The sequence below is a fragment of the Labeo rohita genome, chromosome 25, assembly GCF_022985175.1.
Source record: "Labeo rohita strain BAU-BD-2019 chromosome 25, IGBB_LRoh.1.0, whole genome shotgun sequence".
In the NCBI taxonomy this organism is placed as follows: domain Eukaryota; kingdom Metazoa; phylum Chordata; class Actinopteri; order Cypriniformes; family Cyprinidae; genus Labeo; species Labeo rohita.
This window is the reverse complement of record NC_066893.1, coordinates 17,087,176-17,111,209: the sequence shown is the minus strand read 5'-3', so window position 1 is coordinate 17,111,209 and position 24,034 is coordinate 17,087,176. Positions and strand designations below refer to the sequence as shown.

At 36.8% G+C, this 24,034-nt stretch overlaps 3 protein-coding genes and 1 long non-coding RNA gene across 6 annotated transcripts; 2 read left to right on the top strand and 2 right to left on the bottom strand.

The window, feature by feature from the left end:
* The first annotated feature begins 300 nt into the window (after positions 1-300).
* On the top strand, positions 301-4,554 carry ciapin1 (cytokine induced apoptosis inhibitor 1). 2 transcript variants are annotated; one of them, XM_051099305.1, is made up of 9 exons: positions 301-429; positions 699-858; positions 946-1,089; positions 1,170-1,249; positions 1,576-1,744; positions 3,522-3,595; positions 3,675-3,793; positions 3,871-3,952; positions 4,042-4,554. In XM_051099305.1, the coding sequence occupies exons 2-9, from the start codon at positions 702-704 to the stop codon at positions 4,150-4,152; spliced, it is 936 nt and encodes a 311-aa protein (XP_050955262.1). In that variant the 5' UTR covers positions 301-429; positions 699-701; the 3' UTR covers positions 4,153-4,554. The 2 variants fall into 2 exon arrangements, with proteins under 2 accessions (XP_050955262.1, XP_050955261.1); XM_051099304.1 differs by having other exon boundaries at positions 321-429; positions 696-858.
* On the bottom strand, positions 4,484-14,198 carry prmt7 (protein arginine methyltransferase 7). The gene is made up of 17 exons (XM_051099301.1): positions 13,949-14,198; positions 13,615-13,651; positions 13,241-13,390; positions 13,052-13,160; positions 11,543-11,655; positions 11,234-11,463; positions 10,967-11,147; positions 10,436-10,560; positions 10,196-10,331; positions 10,017-10,100; positions 8,068-8,115; positions 7,892-7,981; positions 7,509-7,670; positions 7,343-7,417; positions 7,098-7,258; positions 5,179-5,278; positions 4,484-5,007 (listed from the first exon to the last, which is right to left on the bottom strand). The coding sequence occupies exons 1-17, from the start codon at positions 14,041-14,043 to the stop codon at positions 4,849-4,851; spliced, it is 2,055 nt and encodes a 684-aa protein (XP_050955258.1). The 5' UTR covers positions 14,044-14,198; the 3' UTR covers positions 4,484-4,848.
* Positions 14,176-22,935, top strand: LOC127156452 (uncharacterized). The gene is made up of 3 exons (XR_007825756.1): positions 14,176-14,310; positions 22,098-22,198; positions 22,793-22,935. It is a non-coding gene; the product is annotated as an uncharacterized LOC127156452 (long non-coding RNA).
* On the bottom strand, positions 15,237-22,890 carry exoc3l1 (exocyst complex component 3-like 1). 2 transcript variants are annotated; one of them, XM_051099300.1, is made up of 13 exons: positions 22,749-22,890; positions 21,127-21,302; positions 20,803-21,018; positions 19,786-20,198; positions 18,977-19,266; positions 18,779-18,896; positions 18,166-18,291; positions 17,973-18,073; positions 17,315-17,425; positions 16,898-17,168; positions 16,628-16,783; positions 16,224-16,357; positions 15,237-16,118 (listed from the first exon to the last, which is right to left on the bottom strand). In XM_051099300.1, the coding sequence occupies exons 2-13, from the start codon at positions 21,227-21,229 to the stop codon at positions 15,932-15,934; spliced, it is 2,226 nt and encodes a 741-aa protein (XP_050955257.1). In that variant the 5' UTR covers positions 21,230-21,302; positions 22,749-22,890; the 3' UTR covers positions 15,237-15,931. The 2 variants fall into 2 exon arrangements, with proteins under 2 accessions (XP_050955257.1, XP_050955256.1); XM_051099299.1 differs by having other exon boundaries at positions 15,245-16,118; positions 20,803-21,022.
* Positions 22,936-24,034: the final 1,099 nt, after the last annotated feature.

Below are 24,034 nucleotides of genomic sequence, written 5' to 3'. Positions count from 1 at the left end.
AGCAGTCTTTGATAAACTTATTACATAAAACGCCCCGTTAGCTAACCACAAACGAACGTGACTGGCCAATTTTAATCAGCGCGGAGAAAAGTAACACGTACCAGGTGACAACGCCGTGTACGCGCTACTCTGACGGCGGTCTGTGTAACAATTTATAGCTGAAAAATGACACTACGAAATTTTATTTGTTATTAAATTGATAATAGACATTAAAGAGTTTAAAAACAAACACCCGGTTTTAATGTCCATTGTACTAACCAATCAGAGAAAACTTCTGCGCCAGTATGTTGATGGACATTCTACGCTTTTATTCTAGAAACAGCAATGTCATCATTTCAGTGCGACGCCTACATGCGATAAGCAGTGACATTATAGCCGCGACGTCCATTGTGACCAAGGTTGGAACACATTCTTTGACGCGATAAACAGGTTGGACAGCTGTTTACTTTTTGTTTTTGTGAACACTGTGTAATTGAGAGGTTTGATGGTGTTTGGTTAAACTTAATGGTGTATTAGAGCTCTTTCGTCAAATTAGCATCGGCATGTTATCTCTGATACGCAGTGGTCTGTGTTTACATTGTAACTGCACCGTCATTATGATGCAGCAGATCTAACTGTAAATGGTGATTTGTAATATTTAGTGTAGATGAGATCAAAACACGTATTTGAGCCTTATATGAATAAATATATATAAGTAGGTGATGGCAGACCTTGGAGTAAAAGAGGGGGACCGGGTGCTACTGATATGGACTCAGCCAACATCTTCCACTGCACTGAAGGAGTTTGCTGAAAGCATTGGCTCTGTTGTTGGTAACCAGAGTCTGGTGTCTTTGGAGAACATGGAGAGACTACAGTTTTGTAAGTACAGAGGCAGATTTGTTTAATGCTGTTTGAGGTAATTCATTTTAATAATTCATTCAACCCCCAAATTTCTGTCTGTTTTAGCTTCTCATGCAGCTTCAAGTTATGACTGCGTTCTCTCGGGCCTGCAGACCGACAGCTCACCAATCCACAGTTCAGAAATGCTGGCTGAGATTGCCAGAGTGATGAAACCTGGTGGCAAACTTGTGCTAGAAGAGGCAGTAACAGGTGACTGAAACAGAACGGCACAGTCTGTACAACATTCTCAAGTGAAATGATAATGGTTCACCTTATAATGTTTTTCTTAGGTTCTGAGGATAATAGTGTGAAAACCGCTGGGAAACTGTTGTCAGCGCTTAAACTGTCTGGATTAGTATCTGTCACTGAGGTCAGTATTCAATTATTATTATTATTATTATTATATATTTAAATAAAGTTGATCATGATAGGACTGGGTGATATAGACTAAAAATATATAGAGATTTTTTTTATCCTTTTATCATTAATATTCTACATATTAATAATAATCATATAATATTTATAAGAAAATGTAGTAATAATAATTATTGTTATCGTTGTAGTTAAATCAAGTTTTAAAATAATCATTATTTCAGTAATAATAATAAGGAATGTTTTATTTATTACTAATAATAATGTTTATTAAAAAAAATGCCTTGCATGGACACTTTACTGACACAAACATTTTTTTCGCAGGTGAAGACGGAGGCGTTGAGCCAAGAAGCAGCTGCAGCTCTGAAAGAACGCACAGGGTTCCAGGGAAACACAGTTTTAAGGGTGCGCGTTTCAGCATCGAAACCTAACTTTGAGGTCGGGTCCTCGACGCAACTGAAACTTTCTTTTGGCAAGAAAACCACTACAACAGGTTTGTGGTTTTTAAGCATCGACACAATACATGTAACACAAGTTCATACATTTTCATCTCACGTTTTCAGACTTGTACTCTCAGACACCTGCACTTCTTTTTTAATTTTTTTATTGAATCTCTCAACATTTTACAACTGTAGCCAGGTGGTGAAGACAAGAAAAAAGAAACTAAATTACAATGTCTCTCGCAATCGCAACTTTCACTCTCTACTACCTGCAACGTCACTTGCAATCCACACAAATCGTGTGTGTTGCTAATGGAGACAAGATGCTATGGTGGATAAATGAATAATTTGTTAAAATTAACTTAATAGCATAATGTACAAGGTCCTGCAAGTCTTCTGTAGGAGAAAAAGACAAGACCCGCAAATCCGTGTCCACAGAAGAGCAAAAAACTCTCTTGTTAAGCTGTTTCCTCCCGTAGAAAACCATCAACACTTAATATTTATAACACTTAATGGATTAAGATTAAAAGATCAAATTCACCATACAATTTATTAATATAATATGTAGGCTATATAGTGTTTTCCTCCACAAAACATGCCATGATTTGGCATAACGGATTAAGATGATAAAAACTAAACTCATTATGCTCCTATTCATTATTAAAACTACTACAGACCAGCAGGTGTTCTCAGAATAAACGCAACACCGCATATTTTTGCATTTTCCTATATAGAATCATCTCTACAGCCCTTTTATATCATTGTGTTTTATTTATATTGAATTTCTACGGGAGGAAAACGTCTTCTTAGCGCATTGCGTTCTGGGCTCGTCTGCTTGCCTATACAGAGTTGGTCCTTTTAATATCACTTAAAGCATTTCTTATTGTGCGTTCATATCTGCTGGTATATCGTTTGCCAACAATAAGGTTTTTACTGAATTTGGTCTTTATCATCTTAGTCTGTTTTGCCACATTAAGCATTTGCTGGGCAAGTGTAAAAGTGAAAGTTTGCGCATTGTGTTCATGGCCATATGCATTTTTTCTTGTTTTCACCACCTGGCTACTGTTGTAAAATGTTGAGAGAACAAAATAAAAAAACAACAACAATTGCGAGGTGTAAATTTACAGTTACAAGTTTATAACTTCCAATTTTGACGAACTCAAAAAATATTCTAAAAAACTGCTACAATATGTAAATTCACAATTCTGAGGGGAAAAAAATCAGTAATGCGAGATGTAAACTCACAACTTCCAATTTCAAAAGATGAATGTGCAAAAAAAGTTCTTAAAAAAACAAATGTGAGACACAAACTCACTATTCTGAGAAAAAAAGTCAAAAATGCAAGATGTAAACAACTTCCAATTTTGAGAGATGAACTTGCAAAAAAAAGTTGTAAAACAATTGCGAGATTTAAACTAATAATTGTGAGGGGAAAAAAAGTCAAAAATGCAAGATGTAAACTCACAACATCCAATTTCGAGAGATGAACTCAAAGTTCTAAAAAGCTTTTTCAATATGTAAACACACTTGAGGAAAGAAAGTCAGAAATGCAAGATGTAAACTCACAACGTCCAATTTTAGAGAAATGAAACTTTCATTTTTAAAAAAAAAAAAAAAAAACAATTGCGAGATTTAAACTCCCAATTCTGAGGGGGAAAAAAAAGTCAGCAATGCGAAATGTAAACTCACCACTTCCAATTCGAGAGGTGAACTCGCAAAGAGTTCTAATTGTGAGGTAAAAGGTCACAATTACCTTTTTTTTTTTTTTTTTTTTTTCATGGCAAATAATAATCTTTGAATCAATAAATCCACAACACTTGTTTTCTGCAGAGAAACCAGCTCTTGATCCAAGCACGGCACAAAAGTGGACTCTCTCAGCCAATGATATGGATGACGATGATGTGGTATGTAACAGTCAGTTTTGGCATGTGTCAGTCTTGTGCCTTTTGTGTCTCACCACCCACCACATTAATCTCTCTATAGGATTTGGTAGATTCAGATGCACTTTTGGATGCTGATGATCTGAAAAAGCCTGACCCGTCCTCCCTCAAAGCTCCCTGCGGAGATGACTCCAATAAGAAAAAGAAGGCCTGCAAAAATTGGTGATTACCTTAAATTAAAGAACATAAGTTGTAAACAATATATCCATCTAACGAACATCAATGCTCTTGGTCTGTAGCACATGTGGTCTTGCCGAAGAATTGGAAAAGGAGAGTAAAGCAGCTCAGAAAGCCAGCCAGCCCAAATCAGCCTGTGGAAGTGTACGTATTTTTATAATTAAATCTATTTGTACAAATGATGACTTTGAAATGTTGTATACGTTATGACGAATATATTTTTTTCTCTTTAGTGTTATCTGGGCGATGCTTTCCGATGTGCCAGCTGTCCATATTTAGGCATGCCTGCCTTCAAACCTGGAGAGAAGGTTCTGCTAGCCAACACTGATATAGCTGATGCATAGAAACTCACTTTTGAGATATTACATTCCGTTATCATTCTGCAACATCGAGGCCCAGATTACATTTCCATCTGGTGTAATCAACTGGGATGTAGTTCAGAGTGTCATTTGCCAACTGAACGAACTAAATACCATAAATACAACAAAAATGAAAAGGTTATGCACTGGTTGGTTGCAAATGTCTCTTTCCATCACTGTTAACTGTCAAATATTATTCAGAGAGATCACTGAAATATCCAAAGTATGAATAAGTCTCATCTTCATGTATAAGAACAGAAGCTCTACTTTGAGTATAATGTCTTTTATTTGAAAATCCAAAGCAGTTATGTATTTTGCCTTCTGTGTAGAATAAGGTGATTATTTTAAGCTAAAATCAAATGCTTAATAAAATTTGTTTAAATAACACATGGCCTTCTGCCTACTTTTTACACTGCGAGAAAACATATTTTGACTATAAAAAGCATCATGAGGCTTGTGTAGCACCATACACTTTTGATCTATCATATAGTATGCAATCAGTAAATCTGCACACAATACAGTCATGGCTATAATCAGATTAATTTAAATGCATTATAATTTATGGGGAGGATAAAAACAGTTACAAGCTCATGTAAGCAGTTCACAGTCACTGAAATTCTTTGGATAAGTGTTGTCTTGGGGAAAAAAATGTAAACAACTGATGGTCTAGTTTGAGTTTCGTCAAGGTTCAGTGATAGAGAAGTCCATTTTAATGTCGCCAGTATGAGGTTCAAAGGTTAAATTATAGGAAAGATCTTCTCTTCCATCCCCAGAAGTTTCTCTAGCAGATCTGAAGAAAAACACACCTTGTTTCCGGTGTGGGCTCCATTCACAAACTCCCTGTTGAAATGAGAAAAGACAATTAAGGTGAAGAGGTCAAGAGAGTGATACTTGATTATTACAATCTTATCTGAATTTCAATTTCAACTTCATTGAGGTGGATTTATGGAGTGTGACATTTCATCTGAATGCAGATATTGTATAATAAACAAGATCATTTTTAGTAAATACCTCTTCTTCGTTGACTGGTTTGGTTAGGCCCATGCTTACAGTGATGTCCTCAGTCAGCTGATACTCCATCCAGAGAGCAACACCATGACAGCGTCCTCTCCTGAAACATCATCAGGTCTTATGAGTATCATTCAAGAGCAACCTAGCATCTCTATACAATATCTATTAGGTATGTAATTTTTTTTAAACATAAATACAGTGCTGTTCAAAAGTTTGGGATCAGTATGTTTTTAATGTTTCTTTTGTTTCTTACACTCATCAAGACTGCATTTACTTGATCAAAAATACAGAAAAAAGTTATTTCGTGTAATATGGTTGTAATTTAAAATATGATTTAATATACTTTACAACACAATTTTATTCCTGTGAAGCAAAGCTGAATTTTCAGCATCATTGCTCTAGTCTTCAGTGTCACATGATCCTTCAGAAATCATTCTAATATGCTGATTTATTATCAGTGTTGGATACAGTTGAACATTTGTTTATTCAAAACAGAAAATACACTACTATTCAAAAGTTTAGAGTCAGTAATTTTTTAATAAAAAAAAAAAAGAATACTTTTATTCAGCAAGGATGTTAAATGGATAAACTGATTTACAAAGAAAAGAGCATCACAGGTTCCAAAAAAAATATTAGGCAGCACAACTATTTTCGATATTGATAATAAATCAGCATATTAAAATGATTTTCTGAAGGATTATGTGACAATGGAAAGTGAATTAAATTATCACAGAAATAAATTATATGTTAAAGTACATTTAAAATAGGAAATCAATATTAGAAATTGCAATAATATTTCACAATATTACTGTAATAAATAAATACAGCCTTGATGAGCAAAGGACTCCATTAAAACTCCATTAAAAATAAATGTCAGTGTATGAGCTTTAATATATTATTAATTTATATTACCATTCAAAGATTGGGGTCAGCTAGATTTTTTTTGGAAAGAAAAAAAAAAAATCCGCAAGGACATTAAATTGATCAAAAGTAAAAGTAAAGACATTTATAATGTCACAAAAGATTCAATACCAAATAAATGCTGTTTTTTACATTATGACAAAGAATCTTGTTTCACTGTTTTAAATACTGACAATAAGACATGATATAATAATGATCATTTTTCTTGAGCAGCAAATTAGCATATTAGAGTGATTTCTGAAAAAGTACGTGACGTCACAGAAAAAAAAAAACTTTAAAATAAAAAAAGTTATTTTATATCATAATACAAAAAATACTTTAGAAATGAACATGTACATATGTGATAATACAATAATCCTATTATAAATAGTTATAATTATTTTATAATTTAATAATACATTTTATTATATTTTATGCAATATAATAAGGAAGTGGCTATTCACACTATGTAAAAATAGAAGTATTTTCTTTGTAACAGTAGTCACATGCTATTTATACTACTTAGTGCAAATAGTGGCAGATATCTGCACCTCAGCATTGTAGTACATTGTAAAACACTATGCAATAACATATTGAGTGTAAATGATCATTTTTATTAAAGTTATTAAACGGATGCCGCTTTGGGACAATAAAGCCATCTAACCCTAACCAATAAACATGCGTGAGGGACGTTATTTTTCACTTTTCGATTATTTCCTTCATTTTTATTGAAAATAAATGCCTTTCCAATGTGATAAGTGATGTGAAAAGGAAGAAGAATGAGTTTGGCAAAAGGAGGAATCAAACTCGGGGCGATGGCGTCAAAAAAATGAGCACTCCACGCTTACTACCAACGCCACCAGAGCTGCTGTTTAATTGGCATCTTTTGCAATGTTGTCTAACCCTACCACACATTGGCTGGCGGAGAGAGTGTAAATAGCCTCTGCCAACAAGACAGGCTATTTGCACTTAGTGTAAATAGACACTCAGATACAATGATTGTAATATGTTCATATTACCCTGTGAATGGCACAGTTCCCTCACTGTTAGCTGGTTGTTCAGGAACACATTGCGTAAAGTCAAATGTCATAACTGGCCGTGGTTTGGTCAGAGCACGACATGGGTATTCCCACAGTGGATGTGGCTCTGCCTCCCAGGATTCACGGTAATCCAAAGATTGCTGTGGGTGGGGTTAATCACAAATTTTAAACAATTTGCTTATTCATAACACAAGTTCAGACCAAAACCTGCAACCAGTACTTACCTGAATCATCTCATCCATCGGACTGACATCAAAACCCTCGCAAGTACCGCAAGGAGCTCGGATTCGCCACAGATCCTGATTCAAAAATGTTATACGGAAGTCAATCAGTTTGTAAATGTATAATACAGAATGCATACATGACAAGTATGCAAAAGAAATAATTTACCCGAAATTCAACAGCGACTATGTAAAGTGTAGCGGCACGAGGGAGGATGGTGGCGTTGGGATGGAGCAGCTGTGCCACAGCGGTGCGGCAATACCAGAAGAACAGAGAGTGCCAAGGCAGAAGACTGGTGCTGAAGTATGGCTCTCCTATCAATACTGAAATCTAAAGGGGGAAAAAATATAAGGTCACTATATACAGTATGTACAAGCACACTAAATATATACAACCATTCAACATCATTTCTGATTGATAACATTTCTCATTATGAATGTTGAAAACTGATACATTTTTCCCCTCACAATTCTCTGATGAATAGAACATCTCTGAAACTCTTATAAAGTACATACATCATGGCGCATACACCGATTCAGTTTAGTTTGTACCTGATTTCCTTCTAAATCAGCTAATGAGAGCTGCTCAGGTCGTATTCCCAGCAGCTGTACTCCATGTTTCAGTGAGTTAGCATGCAGCACCTGTGAGTAGGAGATAAAACATTTCAGTAGCAGCCAATCCAGTCTGAACTCATGTAGGTAATTATTTTTTGAATTCAAAATCTCACCTGTTCGATCACTTGTTTCGCCATTCCGGAGTTTTCCAAACTGAACACCTGAAAAGACAGAGACAGAAAGAAAAATTCTTATACAGTATGTTCAAAGATTCATATACAAGCCTAGTGAGCTGCCTACCTAGGCAGTATTGTACTTAAGTCATTATATTGCCTCCTAGGATACTTTATTTTGGCCACATTTTAAGGCAACATCACATTTATTCTTCACAGAAAAAATAAAAGACGGCGGATAAAGCAAGAAAAATGTCAGTTATTCATTCAATACTTTAAGGTATGGATATAAATAGTTCAGTTTAATTCAAAACTATTATTTATCCAATATTGCACTGTTAGTTCAGGAACATGCTAACAAAATTCTACTGAAATCAATTTCAAGTAGTATAGTGAACAAATTACTTATAATCTACTTAAAATGTATGATTTACTTGCTAAAAATATTTTATTTTCATTTAAAACAAATTATTTACACAATACATTGTTAGCTTAGCAACATGCTAACATCAAACTATTGAAGTCAACTGCGAGTCATGTGGTGCATGGAAGTCCTTATAATTTACTTAAAATGTCCAGTTTACTCAATGAAACAGTTCAGTTTAACTCAAAACAGATTATTTACCAACTATTGCATCATTAGCTTCACAACATGCTAACATAACACTCTACTGAGGTTTACTGCAAGTCGTGTGATGAATAGAATTGTTTATAATTTACATAAAATGTGTAATTTACTCAAAAAACTAGTTCAGTTTAACTCAGTAACAGATTATTACCCAGTACTGCATCATTAACTTAGCAACATGCTAACATCAAACTCTACTGAAGTCAAATGCAAGTCGTGTGGTGCGTAGAATTGCTTATAATTTACTTCAAATGTCTAATTTACTCAATAAACAAAGTTCAGTTTAACTCAAAATAGATTATTTACCAACTACTGCATCATTAGCTAAGCAACATGCTAACATCAAACTCTATAGACCAAATATCGGTTTGTAAACATTCGGGATGCGCGTGCATCACTAGCTAAAAAAGATTATTTACCCACTATTGCATCATTAGCTTAGCAACATGCTAACATCAAACTCTATAGACCAAATACCGGTTTGTAAACATTCGGGATGCGCGTGCATCACGGTTGCAGAAAACCAGGGAGAGATAGCCTTTAAGGCTAGAGAATTAACACGGATACGGATTTAACAAGATTATATATTGATTAGATGTCATTTTCAAAATGTTCCCCACATATTACAAGAGCTTGTCACCCACCAATAAGCGGGATAATCTTACCCTTTGTGGGCGGTTTTCAAGTGGCAGTCTATGGAGCCATGGAATTTATTAAAAAAAAAAAAAAAAAAAAAAAAAAACAAAGTAGGTACATTTGATTTTCTTTTTTAAAATTCGGACTTTATTCTTGCAATTCCGAGATTATATCTTACAATTTTAATAAGGAAAAACAACTCGTCATTCTCTCTTTTCCCCTCGGCTCAGTATAGGAGTTTACATCCCACACTTCTGGCTTTTTCCCCTCAGAATTGACAAACTCACTATTTTTGAGTTAAATCAAGTTATAAAGTCCAAATTAGGAGATATAAACTTGCATTTGCAAGAAAAAAAAAGTCAGAATTGTGAAATAAAAGAAATAAATGTTACAAATGTTAAAATAATATTTCATGCTGTAACTGTAGGGCTAATACAGTACATCCCCTATGAACAGCATATGGGATTATTATGTAAATCTATTGTTTAAATCAAATTTATTCTTAAATTTGAGTAATCATAGTAGTTTTCCTCCATAGTATGTCCGTTTAAACGTCTGCGTTTAGCTTCAAATGGCGTCTTTGATGACAGTATTCTATAGAAATTATTTGCATTCTGATTATGACATCAAAAGGCACAAAAATGTTTTTTTTTTCTTCTCTTATTCCATGGATTTTTCTACTCACCTTTTTAGATCCAAGTAAATGAGCAAAAATGGGTAACAGGCTCCCATCGCTGACAGACAAACACACACTGTCTGGTTTCAGAATCTGCAAACATACATAAAACACACTAAATTTTGAGCCATCACCAGTCAACAGAACGCAGCACTACAAGCTCACATTTAAATCAGGAGTTTACTTACACTGCGTAATGCATTTATGTAACTCTCAGTCCTCTGTTCGTCGTTCAGTTCCCCGAAGCGAGGCCTCGTCCAAACCAGATGGGCCTGACATGTGCAGCACGGCCGAAACGTTGCCACTTTGACATCATTTTGTTCACTATAAGACGTCAAATTGTCAAAAATATAATACTGTCTTCCTCCATTTATGTTCTGTCTCAGTTAAAGTTGAGAATGCATAAACCCTGCTCGAAATCACCTTACCTGTGCGTAAGGCTGTACCAGAGACTGTAGTCATCATGGGAGACAATTAAATTTAGCTCTTCTTCTTCTGACACATTCTCCTCTGCAGGCAGGAAGTAAACACTCTGCATCCAGTGATCCCTCCACTGCACATCACATGATGAAAAACAATCAAATATACTTATATCAAGTCAAAGAAAGTGCTATAAAGTGTTCATATTAGAAGAAGGTCTTTTAAGCTTTATAATGCCAGTGAATGGGTGTTGAGATTTTGAAATCCAACATAGGCCTTTATTAATTTCCCCGGAGCTGTGTGGAGTACTTTTTATGATGGATGGATGCACTTTATCGGGCTTCAAAATCTCAACACCCATTCACTTCCATTATAAAGCTTGCAAGAGCCAGGACATTTTTTAATATAACTCAGACTGCATTCATCTGAAAGAAGAAAGTCATATACATCTAGGAAGGCTTGAGTGTGAGTAAATGGGGTACATTTCATTTTTGAGTGAACTATTCATTTAATATTAGTAGCGAAGCACCAGTACTTACAGGGTAAGTACGAGGATCTGAGTAGTTCCAGCTGGGGGCCATAGTGCACACAATGTTGCCATCAGGGTCCATGTCGATGTCCCACCAGGATAAGACCACCTGTGCTTTCCCACTGGTTTGAGCCTTGAACTGTGCCGCGTAGGACTGAGCAGCGCTGCTAACCGGTTTGCTGAAATCCACACTGGAGTGAAAAAATAGATGAGTTATACAGAAAAAAAAGATGATCATGTTTGAATCCAGACAGCTGAATCACATCCAGACTTGTACCTGAACATGGTACAGATGGGCCCGAGCGGAGTGAAGGATTCTGGTGGCACCTGGCTAAGCTGGATGTCACAGACAGAGGGCGCTCCCGCACACTTCACCACAGCAGGAGGAGGCCGCAGTTTGTTGCCATCCACCTCTATGGGTTGGAGCTGTGACCATTTCCACAGCATGTCTGACTCCACCAGCTGCGCGTAGACTGTGGCACGATGTGGCACAGCTTCACAACTTGCCTGTACCGGTGAGAGAAACACAATTAAACACCTAAAAGATGCAGCAAAATATTAAACTGTGATTTACAACTGTATTTACCTGGACGAGGTGCATGTGTGCATGTTCATAGCTGGGCAACGCTCCTTCACCAATCAGCTCTGTATCAAACAACTCTGTGACAAGGATGTTGGCTCGTTCTTGCATGTCTCCATCTACAGATACAAATACAAATACATTTATATTTGTAAGAATGCAATGCAAGGTGATACAGATAATGGTGTTCATTATAATAATTACATCTACCTATCATCATTTTCATAACTTTACTTATGCATATAATACAATATGTAAAATAATATTTATTATTAATATATAAAGTAATAAATAAAAATGAAATTCTAAAATATTAAAATAATGTCATTATTTAATTGAAATATTTATAATATATTTTTAAATATAACAAATTATATATATATATATATATATATATATATATATATATATATATATATATATATATATATATTATTATTATTATTTTATCATTTAATTAAATGTTATTTTATAATTTCATATATACATATATATATATATATATATATATATATATATATATATATATATATATATATATATATATATATATATACACATATATATATATACACACACACATTTTTAGGTTTTATATTTTAAAAAATATAATAAATGCTTTAATGAAATAATGCTATATTAATATTTAATATTTTAGAATTTTATTTTTAAAAATTAAACATATATACAAAATATATACAAATATATACAAAAAATATTAAAATAAAAAAACTATTAGAAATCTCAAAATTAAATTTACATGTATTCAGCTTTAATATATTATAATATTCATTCATTTAATAATAAATATATACTTTGTAAGTGCCTATGGTTGCCATCTTTTTTTTTTACTTCACTTATGTGTATAATAAAATATTTAATATATTATTTATTATAATTAACATATAAAGTAACATGAAATGAAATTCTACAACATTAAAGTAACATATTATTTAATTAAAATATGTATTATTTTAATGCATCATAATTTATCTATAATTGCATATACATATATATATAAAATTAATCAAATTAATCAAATAAAATTACAAATATATATATATATATATATATATATTTGTAATTTTATTTGATCATTTATCATTTTATTTTATCATATATACAATTTAGTAATTAAAATGTAATGCATAAAAGTATATGTATATACACACACACACACACACACACACATATAGCACCCTCTGTATGTCACTTATTATACAAAATATTACAATTTAAATAACTAATAAAAATATAATTTAAATTAATTTTATTTAATTTCAATATATTATAATATTCATTCTTTTCTTAAAAAAATATTTTTTATAATAGTGCAGTGCTAGACAGTATGTAGTTATACAAATTTTTAGCATATATTTTAATTACTTGAAAGCTGTACTGATCAAAAAACATTCAGGACTGTAATTATCAGTTTTATAATTACTACTATATAAACCCAATGCACTGAGCCTATCTGATCTACCTGTATAATAAGAATATTGGTGGATATCTAACCTGGTCCGACCGTAACCTCTGTGGAGTGTTTGTTGATGACCTTGATTTTATCCGAGAAACCGTTTCTCTCCACGATGCAAGTGGCAGCCTGTGCCATGGGTTTAAACACCTGTATGGGATTCATAGATTTATCTTCATTCAAATTCCATCTTATCACTCAACATTAAATACATGAGCATTAGTGCACACCTCTATAGCATAACAGTAATCAGCTCCAGTCGTCACAGCCATCATGGAGAGCAAACCCGTGCCAGTGCCGATGTCCAGGACCACCACCCTTTCACCGCGTGCCTTTACTCTGCTCACCGCTGCTCGAATGCCTTGGTAGTATTTCTCATTCTTAAGTACACAAGTCAAGAAAGATCTATATCAGAGTTTATATGTTAGGCTATTTTCATTCTATATGCTTTGGAAAATGAGACAAAATTATTATGTCATTATTTATCTACTGTTATGTCATTCTGATTTTCTTTTTTCCATTTTCATTAGAGGAGCTAGATTTCTTTTGGAACCACTTTGATTTACAGTATTTCTATGCAATTTTACATAACAACAAAACTCACTCTGTCTTTATCATGGAGCATATCTGCATAGCAGGACCTGAAAAAGAGACACAGCAACCATTATCAGAAAAGGTCCAGATAATTTATTCTCAGACTGTCCCATGAGAGAATATCACATGACTACAATTCGATTAAGTGTAATAGATACTCCTGCACTGTTAACAAAACAGTTTCCACGTGTAAGAACAATAGCAACAAGTCACTGTCAAGTATTTTCACCACGTCATTTTGATACGTTTAATTTTAAAACAATATCATTGATTACTCCAACAGAATCAGGCAAACATCAATTGTTATCGACACATGGTGATGTTACATGAGATGGTTTACACACCTCGCAATCTCCTGATGGTAATCATACTCCTCGCTTTCCTCAACCCAGTCCAGCGCTCCGGTTGTCGGATTTGCACGACCGCAAAATGTCTTCATTGTCACTTCGGTTCTAAATAAACAAACTTATTGACGAATGTATTTGTACTATAATCCCTAGCTCGCTCACAAATAGACTAATCCAACATGATCTCCCTGGACGCGGCCATGTTTCTTCGTGAAGTCACGCCCCTAAGATCACGTGACCGCCAAAAGCCGCTTCCCTTCAGCCGTTGCCAAAATTAAATACGCTTTTAGTTGTCACATTTATGTGCTGTGCGTTTTGTTAATAACACAGAAACAGATCACATACGATGTAAATTTAAGGTAAGTGTTTGACTTGTCCTTGTCTTTTAAATGTTGGGTCACTTATGAAGGTAGGGGCAATATTTTGTGTTGTTTAATATTATTTAGCGCTGGCTTTTTAATGTGTGAATCCTTCGTGTTGGATTTGTGAGAACAGATTGTAAAAAATATATCATTGTTGTCCTTTATAAATTGTAAAGTAATTGTTTGTATATAAAATTTCATGGTAGTTTTCACCAATGCAGTTTTCACAACGTGTCATTTATTGTCCATATTGGCGGCACTGAACGTAAACAACGCCACTGAGCCGAACAAAACTCGCAAATTTAGCTGATTATTGTTGTTGAAAATGGTCAATTATTGTCATGTTTTGGGCTGTACTAATCGGTCGGACAGGGAAAAACATTTGGAGTAGTATAGACTGTCAAAAGTTAAAACAAATCAAGGAGAAGAGTGTAAAAAAATCTGTCTGACTAACAAAAGCTGTTTGTGGTTGGCCAGACTGAACCAGAATTTCCAGGACAAATATTTTGACAACATTCGTGTTTGTTCTTATCATTTTCGGTCAGGTAGGTGAACTATTAGGCTAATATCTTAATTAATATCTTTACCAGCTATTAACTTTAGTTTGTCAAAATATTGCACCCTTTCCTGCTTAATAAGTCCTTCTCTATATGATTTATATACACGTTTTTTCTGTGGTTTAGGCAGCATAAATTAGCAGAAAACCATATTCAGTAGTACGTTAACCATTATTTTGGAGTATTTCCAATATGGCCATGCATCTGGGTAACTGACCAAACCGTGACATAAGTGCAAACCCTCTATTTATAATAGCCTGAATATGGGACTCCGTATTTTTAGCTGATGGTGTTGTTGGCCCATTGATTGAGCACAACCAAGCTGGTGAATAACAAACATCAAACACTGAATATTAATTAAATTATTATTGTTCCTCATTTTTATAGCCTGTTTTATTCCACATACAGATCCAAATATCCAATATTACCCTTACAAAAACTACTATGGCTGAAATAACATGTCAAATAATGTGTCATGGAACAGTGGATGTACAGTGGTACATTATATTCATGTACCATGTATTTACATTGTTGGTTGTAAGTGAAACACCCTTGAATTTATTCATTCTCATGAATTTATGAATAAATTATTTTCCTTAAAATGCATAACTTTATTGACTAATAGTCAACCACAATATACATAGCAAACCACAATATACAAGTTTTAAAGCAGTTGATTGTTTTTGAGAATGTTATATTTGATAACGTTAACTTTTTCATAAATTTACATTGAAAAAAGATCACCCGCAAATATATATTAAAAAAAATTAACCAGAATGTGCACTGCTGTCTCTCGTTTCTACCGTACATGTGTTGGAGAACTAGAATTTTACAATTTCTTGTGTGTACATTATGTTTGTGCTTTCATTCGTACACTTTCATTTGTAAGAAAGCATTTGGTGAGATCATACATGTAAATATTATTTGGGCACAGTATAATTTCAGACAAGACAGATCAGATAACGAATAGACTAGTGGTATTGAATACTGATGAATTAATAATGAAATTCCTTTTTACTAGGCTGGATACAATTCAGTAGGATTATTTTTCGGAGTGCTTCTCAAGTGCATTTTGCAGTAGGCAGACAAAACTGTATGCTAGAAGAAGGCACAAGAATTTCTGTGAATATAGGGCGGTATCCTTGTGGTAAAGGTGGGGCGTTCTGCTCCAGAAATTCTAGTACTGACTTCCGCACGTCTTTGGGTACATCCCCTCTTACATCCAGCAGGACAGAGACATGCTCCTCACTGAAACAACACACTTTGTAAGTCTCTTGGCATAGATTAATCTTTGTATTAGAAATGAATTTAGAATATGAAGATATGTTGGATATGCTTGGTTTGAAGTCTCACCTTATATCAGGGTACTTGCTTAACAATCCAGAAATCTCCAGTATTAGCATGTTCGGGTCTTTGAAATTGATTATGTCAGCCAGTGCAATTATCAAAGCTGTGGGATTCACCTCCCCTATGGTCCCATCAATCTCCTGTAAATGAAAAAAATAGTAATTTTATTTCCACAAACACACAGACTTGTTCTTGTGTTTTTTCTCGAGGTCTGGTACCTGACCCAAGATCCCAAAAATTGCCGGTTTTGTGCAAGTCAAGTCAGTTTTGCATTAATAGCTTTGATTCACTTTGCAGTTACTGAATAATTAGGTTATTATTTGTTTTCATTTTAATTGAATGAATCTGTGTACGTGCCCCTAAACCACATAAAAAGTCCCCCACAAAAATGAATGCAAATGTGTTTTCACCATGCTTTGAAGGTGGTCCCTCAGCTGCTGGGCATCCTGTGTCATTCTCTGGGCCAGCTGGTTTCGCTCATCATTATTTCTGCAGACCACTCTCTTCTGCATCAGTGTACGGACATACTCAACAACAGTTAGCCATTGACATTCCTCCTTTAGCCTCTGTAGATAGTGGAGATCACATGACGCAAGGGTTTTTTGAGTGTCATTTTTTCATTTACACAAGTTGTTGGAAAAGATATTCACACATTTTATTGTGTGCTCTATGTCACTAACCTGGCAACAAGGTTGTCGCACCCTGTTGTAAAGTTCACAGTGACGTTCTAAAACCCCACACATATTTGGAGTTACTTCGCCCTGGTCCAGCCAGGTACGAGACAGGAGCTCCCGTAGATGAGGCTGCAACTCAAACAAGAGATGGTCCATGACTAAGCGACATGCCTTTTTCACAGCACGGTCCAGGCCCGCCAGAGGTCCAAGTGAAATGCGAGAATACCGGTTTGAAGGGAAAGAGCACAACTGCTGCTGCAGGCTTTCTGTGGAGGTTCTAGATGTGCATTTAAATTTGAGATTTAATTATACTGCTTACAAGCACCTCCAACGCACACAAAACTATTGAAAACACACACAGTTTCAAACAAACATCACATAAATACAGACATACTGTAAAAAGATACTTGTACACCATCTCACTTGAGGATGATGCAGTTGTTGATGCAGGCCAGGAGATAATGGAGGTAGAACTTGTTTATGGTTGAATCCCTGCGATGCTCCTTCCCAAATTCTATGATTGCATCCCGAAATCTGTTTAGATGTAGTGAGAGGAAAGTACAAAAACATTAGATATAATCATTAAGAGTTATGATATCCATTATTTCACAAGTTCGCCTGCCCATCCAGTTCTTATGGTTAATGGTAAACAAACTTGGCTTGTTGTCCTCAGTGGAGGGTTGAACCTGGATATGGTCCTCACTGCAGAACACAAGATCCAGAGGGCAAGGTTGGATCCAGATCTCCTCCCAACTTATATATCCCTAAACCTACCTGTTTCCACCCCCTCATCCTTAAACCTACCCATCTCCACTCCCTTGATGTTGATGTAACCTCGCCCCCTGGATCTTGTGTATTGCAGTGAAGGGCTACTATGAACCCGAGGCCCCATTGTGATACTACATAGAGGGAGAATAACAGAAATAAAGGAGGAGATGGTGAAGGTGGAGGAAAGCTGGAAGAATTGATGCTGGGATGGTGCAGAGACTGCTGCTTATGTAGGCTTGCAATGATGATTGACTAGACTGAATGATTAGGCTCCTCCTGAACCTACGTTTAGAACTTTATTAAATGTACACACCGGCTGAGGAGGTTTTCCATCTCATAAAGACCCATTTGGATTGTCTGATCCCGCAGAGCTTCACTTATCATCAAGGCCACCCGTGCATTTTCTTCTAGCATCTAACAACCCAGACACCAGAGCAGCATATATATATCAGTGTCAATATCAAGGAAAATTTTGCTCATTGTAGATCAAGCCATTGTTAAAGTACCTGAGCGATGATGGTTGGAAGGCTGGTGTGATAGCAGCCTTCATGGTCAATATCTGGTTCCTGATCCCTCTGCCAGTCTGTCAGCTCCACCTCTAGAGCCTTTTGCATCCACTCTGAGACACTCTTCTACAAACAAACACAGTACAATTTCTCAAGAACTTGTGGCCTGTTAATCCAGTCCAGGGGTAAGCAAATTTGGCCCTAGAGAGCCACTGTCCTGCAGAGTTTAGATCCAACCCTAAAAAAACTTCACCTGCCTATAGCCTTAGTAATCCTGAAGACATTAATTGGCTTGTGTTTGATTAGGGTTGGACCTAAACTTTGCAGGACAGTGGCTTTGCCTACCCCTGATCCAGACAATACAATGTAAATCTTAAAAAGTTTAGACCAGGGGTCTCCAAACTCAGTCCTGGAGAGCTGGTGTCCTGCAGAGTTTAGCTCCAACCCTAATTAAACACCTGAACCAGCTAATCAAGGTCTTACTAGAAATACTAGAAACCTCCAGGCAGGTGTGTTAAGGCAAGTTGGAGCTAAACTCTGCAGGAGAATGACCCTCCAGGACCAAGTTTGGAGACCTCTGGTTTAGAGACTAAAACCCTTGCCTTGGTCTTACCCTAACTTTTTGGACATATTTGTTCTGCAGCTGCTCGAGACCTTCCTGAGATATGAGAGGTCCCAGGTCCTCAAGGTCTAGCTCAGCTACAAGGGCTGGCTCACCCATCATCTCTGAGCTTAAAGAACAAATTCTCATATGTAGGACTTTCTGATTACCCGTAGACCAAATTCTGATTTAAGTGAAATTTTTACCTACCTGTTGTATATGTGCAGAACCCAGTTAAGAACAGCAAAAATTTCCCCACCCTCTAGCTCCCATCCACTAACCAGTCCAAGATGGTTCTGCAAGAACTGGTGGCAGAAACGCAGGTAAGCTCTTGTTAAACGATAGTGAGACGGAACACATTGTTCCAGAAAATGCCGCACTGTTGAAAGATCTCCCATAATGCAATGCTGTAGTGCAGACAAGTGACTTGCAAGCCCTGGTCCACGAGTGTGCAAGTACGACACACTACGGAAACGTGCCGATACTGCCTCCTCCATCACCTGACCAAATAGTTTAATAAGGTACATGTTAATTCAAAAAAGCCTTTTTATGGTTAAAATTGTGTCATCTTACAAACAACTTTTTTGATACTTCAGGGGTGTCCAAACCTGCTCCTAGAGGGCCACTGTCTTGCAGACCTCAAACCCCAATTAGACACACCCGAAGCAGCTAATCAAGGTCTCACTAGTCCAGGGATGCCCTTACTTGGTCCTGGAGGGCCACTGACCTGCAGAGTTTATCTTAAACTGCTATTAGACACACCTGAATCAGCTAATTTAGCTCTTACAAGGCATACTAGAAACTTTCTAGCAGGTATGTTGAGGCAAGCTGGAGCTAAACTCTGCAGGACATTGGCCCCCCAGGACCAAGTTTGGGCACCCCTGCCCTAGCCATACTAGAAGCTTCCAGACAGGTGTGTTAAAGCAAGTTGGAGCTAAACTCAGCAGGACACCAGCCCTCCAGAATATAGTTTGGACACCCCAGTGGTACGTCAACCAATAGGAAACTCATCATCACACCTTGAAGAAGTGGTCCCTCCAGCAACGTGGTCTCCCAGGTGGCATGGGCGTGTTGTGTCCTGATGTTGACCTCCGCTCTTCCAGAAACATCTGATCTAGTGCTTCTTCACGCTCTACTATCCGTACAGCTGACACAAAAAGCGTGGGGTTCTGACAAGCAAGTGACAAGCCACTCCCCACCACTGCCCAGAGCTCCTTGGCAAGGGCATCCACCAAGCGTCCAACACCTGAGAAGTAATTCTGCACTAACTCCTCATCCTCAGAGGTTAACCCCGTGCCGGAAGATCCCTTGGCTCCCTGGAGCTGTAGCAGTACCTCATCCTGCCAGCGTTCTAGTTCCATTAGTCGGGCGTGAGCTTCCAATAGTCTTCGAGACTCCACTAGTCTCTCTGTCTCTAGCACCATACTCCGCACTGAGATGAAAGAGATGACATGGTACATGATAGCCCCACACACTAAGAGTGCAATCTTGCATTACTTTGGCAAATTTCAGGACTTTAGTGAGTTATATACATGTAGTAGCTAGCGACTTTAATAGGAACTTTGTTGGTCAGCAAGATTCTTGCTCTGCCTTGACAGTAGTAGACCTAAAAAATCTAACTGGAGTCCAAAACATTTTACATTATACCCGCTATTGCGCCACTACAGTGTGCATGCTTGCGTTATTAATGACCACACTTTGGAATGCTTAGCTAGAAGGGCTTGTTTTCAAGTACCTTTATGTATTTGAGATTGTTTGGCTCTAAGTAAATGATGGGCAATCCAGCTCCTGCTCTCGTAGGCTCCTGGAGTCTACGGAGTTTAGCTCCATGATTAATTTAAAAACACAACTGATCCAAGGTTAATAAAGGTCTTCAGGAATATTATAAATGTTAAGGCATGTATGTTGAGACAAGTTAGAGCTAAACTCTGCAGGATTTTGGGCATCCAAGACTAGGATTGGACACCCCTGCTCTAAAGCATTGAAGGCTTAACCAAAATATCCGTAGAGGTTATGCAAAGCAGGAAATCACTAACCTCTATAGAGGCGTGGTAAGTTACTAACTGCAGCAAGGAGCTGGCAGTGAGTGACAGAAATTTCTCGAAGTGTCTCCAGTGTAGTTACTTCTTCCGAATTTTTCCTTGATTCCAAGTTAGCCTTGTGCAAGTCATGAGACACCTCTCTCAGCTCAGCTCGTGCCTCTCGCAATTGACCCAGACCCCAGTCGACACCTTCCAGGTAGGACTGTACAACTGACTTAAGAAAAATGCAAGTAAGCAGATGACTTCTCTTGCAGACATTGTTGCACAAATACTTTTTAAAGGCTTTCTAATTGAAGTGAAATAATGATCACTACTTACCTTTAACCTTGAATGAATCGACGCAGTTCGTTGACTCTCCCTTTTCTTGTATTGTCCAAGTTTCTCCAGTTGCTCTGGACGACAAAAGACACCTGAGGCCCATTTCAGCGCAGCACCCCGAGCCAAACACTCGGCTCTCTCCAGCTCTGGCCACACCTCGACTGGGACAAGGGCATCTGTCAGTTAAAATACAGAAAAAAATATGTAGCCCATATGCTACTGAGCCAAGCGGGTTAAGCCCACAGCATAGAAACTGAATTGTGCAGCTGCAATGTTAATTGAAGTTATTGCTGATTGTGTAAAAGAATGCATACTTTTTTGTGTGTGAGAGAGAGAGAGAGAGTTTTGTCTGACTTGCACAATGAATGACTTCAATAGTGAAAGTCTTCATTTTTCCTGGTATTCCTGAGATAATTTAAACCAGCAAAAGGCTAAATCTAAAAGAGTTTGGCATCAGCAAAGTCTTAAGCTCAGCAGATGAACTGTTCTCTTCTCCAAAGAATGACTAAGTGATGTCCTGAACACTTCAAAGTCTGAAGTTTAAAAATTTCCATTTCATATTCATCAATCCCATGGGTGCTCAAGAGCTGAAACACCCACGGGAAAGTATGTAAGAATACTATTACCCAGAAACAGCTTCAGGGCAGAAACTGCATGTTTTTACCCCCTCCTTCATAAATCATAATAAATCATGCAATCAGTCTTCTATCTTATCTGCCATGTTCTATCTTCTATCTTCAGCCATGGTAATACAATATTAACTAAATATAGAAATTGTACTTCCATAGTAATAATATTTTTTTAAGTGTTAATATAAAAAAATATTTTCAGCAATTGTGAATATGCATAGTTGATGAACAGTGTTGTGACTTGTGAGACTGATTCAGATATGTCATTAAGCTGTGTTGCTGTGCTGTCATTCGTGTCGCCACGGTAACAGTGACTTCTCTAATTGGTGGCTCTTTCTTCAGGTTTGTGGGTAGTGTAGTACTTCCCGGGAATTTGGCCAAACCACGATTTATGGCTTGCACAAAAACCATATACCATCAGTTAAAGACCTCAGAAGTTGTAGGTATGTCCTTAACATTTTATATATTAAAAGTAATATATTTTGTTATAATTGCACCCTTGCTAATGTATATACTGTTTTATATGTTTTAGACTATACTTTTTTTATATTAGCTCCTTGTTACCTTGGTTTTGGTTTTTGTATTTTGTATGTTACGTACAATGTGCATTACAACTAGGCCTATGTATTAATTTCCTGTCATGCTGAAATCCATGCGTTTGACAGAATTGAAAGATCTTCAACCCATAGTTGCTTATATATATATATATATATATATATATATATATATATATATATATATATATGTATATAACGTAGGCTACACTTACATATGGCTGGACAGTATGGAAGTAGGGGGTCAGTTATGCTGCGTTCCCCTGGCAGAAACATTTATGCAGCTAATATTTAATTTTCATTACATTTCTTTCATTCTTTCTAGATATACATAAATATAGATGTAGATACACATAGATTTCTCTACCAGTACAACATAATGACATTATAAACAAACGCTTTCCAGATGCCATTGCAAACAAACAGAAAGGATGTGTACCTTCACGATTGTCTTGGCCATTCTTATCTCCGTCTGACATTTAGGCTTGTTGTTCCACCGTCCACCGTTCCGCCACTAAGAGACTGCCCTGCCCAGAGGGCCTGCTCAGTGTCGCCAGATAGAGCAATCACCAGAGACAGAGAGAGTAATGAGGGGGACGAAGAGAGAGGGTACATACCCACTTCACGGCCAGCCTTCCTCTCTCACACTCCCAGACACATCCTCTGCTCAGAGGCCGGCAGGAAGGGAAGAGAGGAAGGGAGATATCGCAAGAGGGACGGAGGGAAAGCGGGCACTCCGCCCTCTAAATGATCCAGATGGTGAGCGGTGAGTGTGGGGGTGGCCTTCATGTGCAACAGTGCCTCTCTGTGTCTGAGGTAGTTATAATCCAATATGTTTTAGAGGAAGTTCTTGGGATAAACGAACAAATGTTGTGCGTGGCTTGACAGAGTCACAGGCGATCATTTGTTTTGTTCCAGAAAGTTCCTACCAGTGTCCTGTGATCACTCACAGCTGCTGGTTGTAGAGCAAAAATGAGAGGAATCTAAGTTCAGAGGCCCCTTAATGAATGTTTATTTGTGTAAGTGTCGTGGCCTGTGACTTACCCCATGACTGTGTTTATCTGTCTCTGGTCTCTGCCAAACATGCACATGCAATACGAACATGACTAAATTAAGTCGTAGTACAAACAACTGTTGGTGAAGATGTGTTAAAATGTATTCTGATGTAAGTTAATACAAAAATAGACTATAATTATTCAGAGCTCTGGAATGCTTAATTCTGATTGGTCAATTGCAGCTGTCTGCAGTCTAAACTATATAACTGACTGTAGCTTAAGGTAAACAATTTACTTCATAGCTATGCTATTTTCTGTCTCACATTTCACTCCTTTGTCTCTTGCTCTTTTACTGTAATTTGGATTGGTGCTGTGGGTCATTATCACTTCTGGAAGATAAAAGCTCTGATCACCCTGCCTCTGTTTATTTTACAATAATGACCGCCTGACTATACTTTATGCATTACTTCAATTTTCTTCCAGCCAGTTCAGATTTTGTGGTTATTGACAATTTGCAAGCCTTCTAAGGTAAAATTTGAAGCCTTTGTCTTTTATCGTTTTTTCCTTAGCAGCGGTATGTGCTAAAAATAGCTGGTGACTAGACGTTGTTGTCTTTGCAGGGCACCATAATAACCAGAGGACTGTGACAGACTAACAGAGCTTTTCCTCTGACGCTAATAGTTCCTTTGGGCTGAGATGTGGAGTGACGTAGCTTCTCGTAGAAGGGTGG

Coding starts and splice junctions, on each gene's coding strand:
- exoc3l1 (XM_051099299.1), bottom strand. CDS start 22,788: ATGTCAGACGGAGATAAGAATGGCCAAGACAATCGTGAAG. Junction 21,023..21,126: donor CGATTCATTCAAGGTTAAAG/GTAAGTAGTGAT, acceptor ATTTTTCTTAAG/TCAGTTGTACAGTCCTACCT. Junction 19,267..19,785: donor GGAGGGACCACTTCTTCAAG/GTGTGATGATGA, acceptor CTATTTGGTCAG/GTGATGGAGGAGGCAGTATC.
- prmt7 (XM_051099301.1), bottom strand. CDS start 14,043: ATGAAGACATTTTGCGGTCGTGCAAATCCGACAACCGGAGCGCTGGAC. Junction 11,656..13,051: donor AGAGGTTACGGTCGGACCAG/GTTAGATATCCA, acceptor TTGTATCTGTAG/ATGGAGACATGCAAGAACGA. Junction 11,464..11,542: donor CACACATGCACCTCGTCCAG/GTAAATACAGTT, acceptor TCACCGGTACAG/GCAAGTTGTGAAGCTGTGCC.
- ciapin1 (XM_051099305.1), top strand. CDS start 702: ATGGCAGACCTTGGAGTAAAAGAGGGGGACCGGGTGCTACTGATATGG. Junction 1,090..1,169: donor GCTAGAAGAGGCAGTAACAG/GTGACTGAAACA, acceptor TGTTTTTCTTAG/GTTCTGAGGATAATAGTGTG. Junction 3,953..4,041: donor CCAAATCAGCCTGTGGAAGT/GTACGTATTTTT, acceptor TTTTCTCTTTAG/TGTTATCTGGGCGATGCTTT.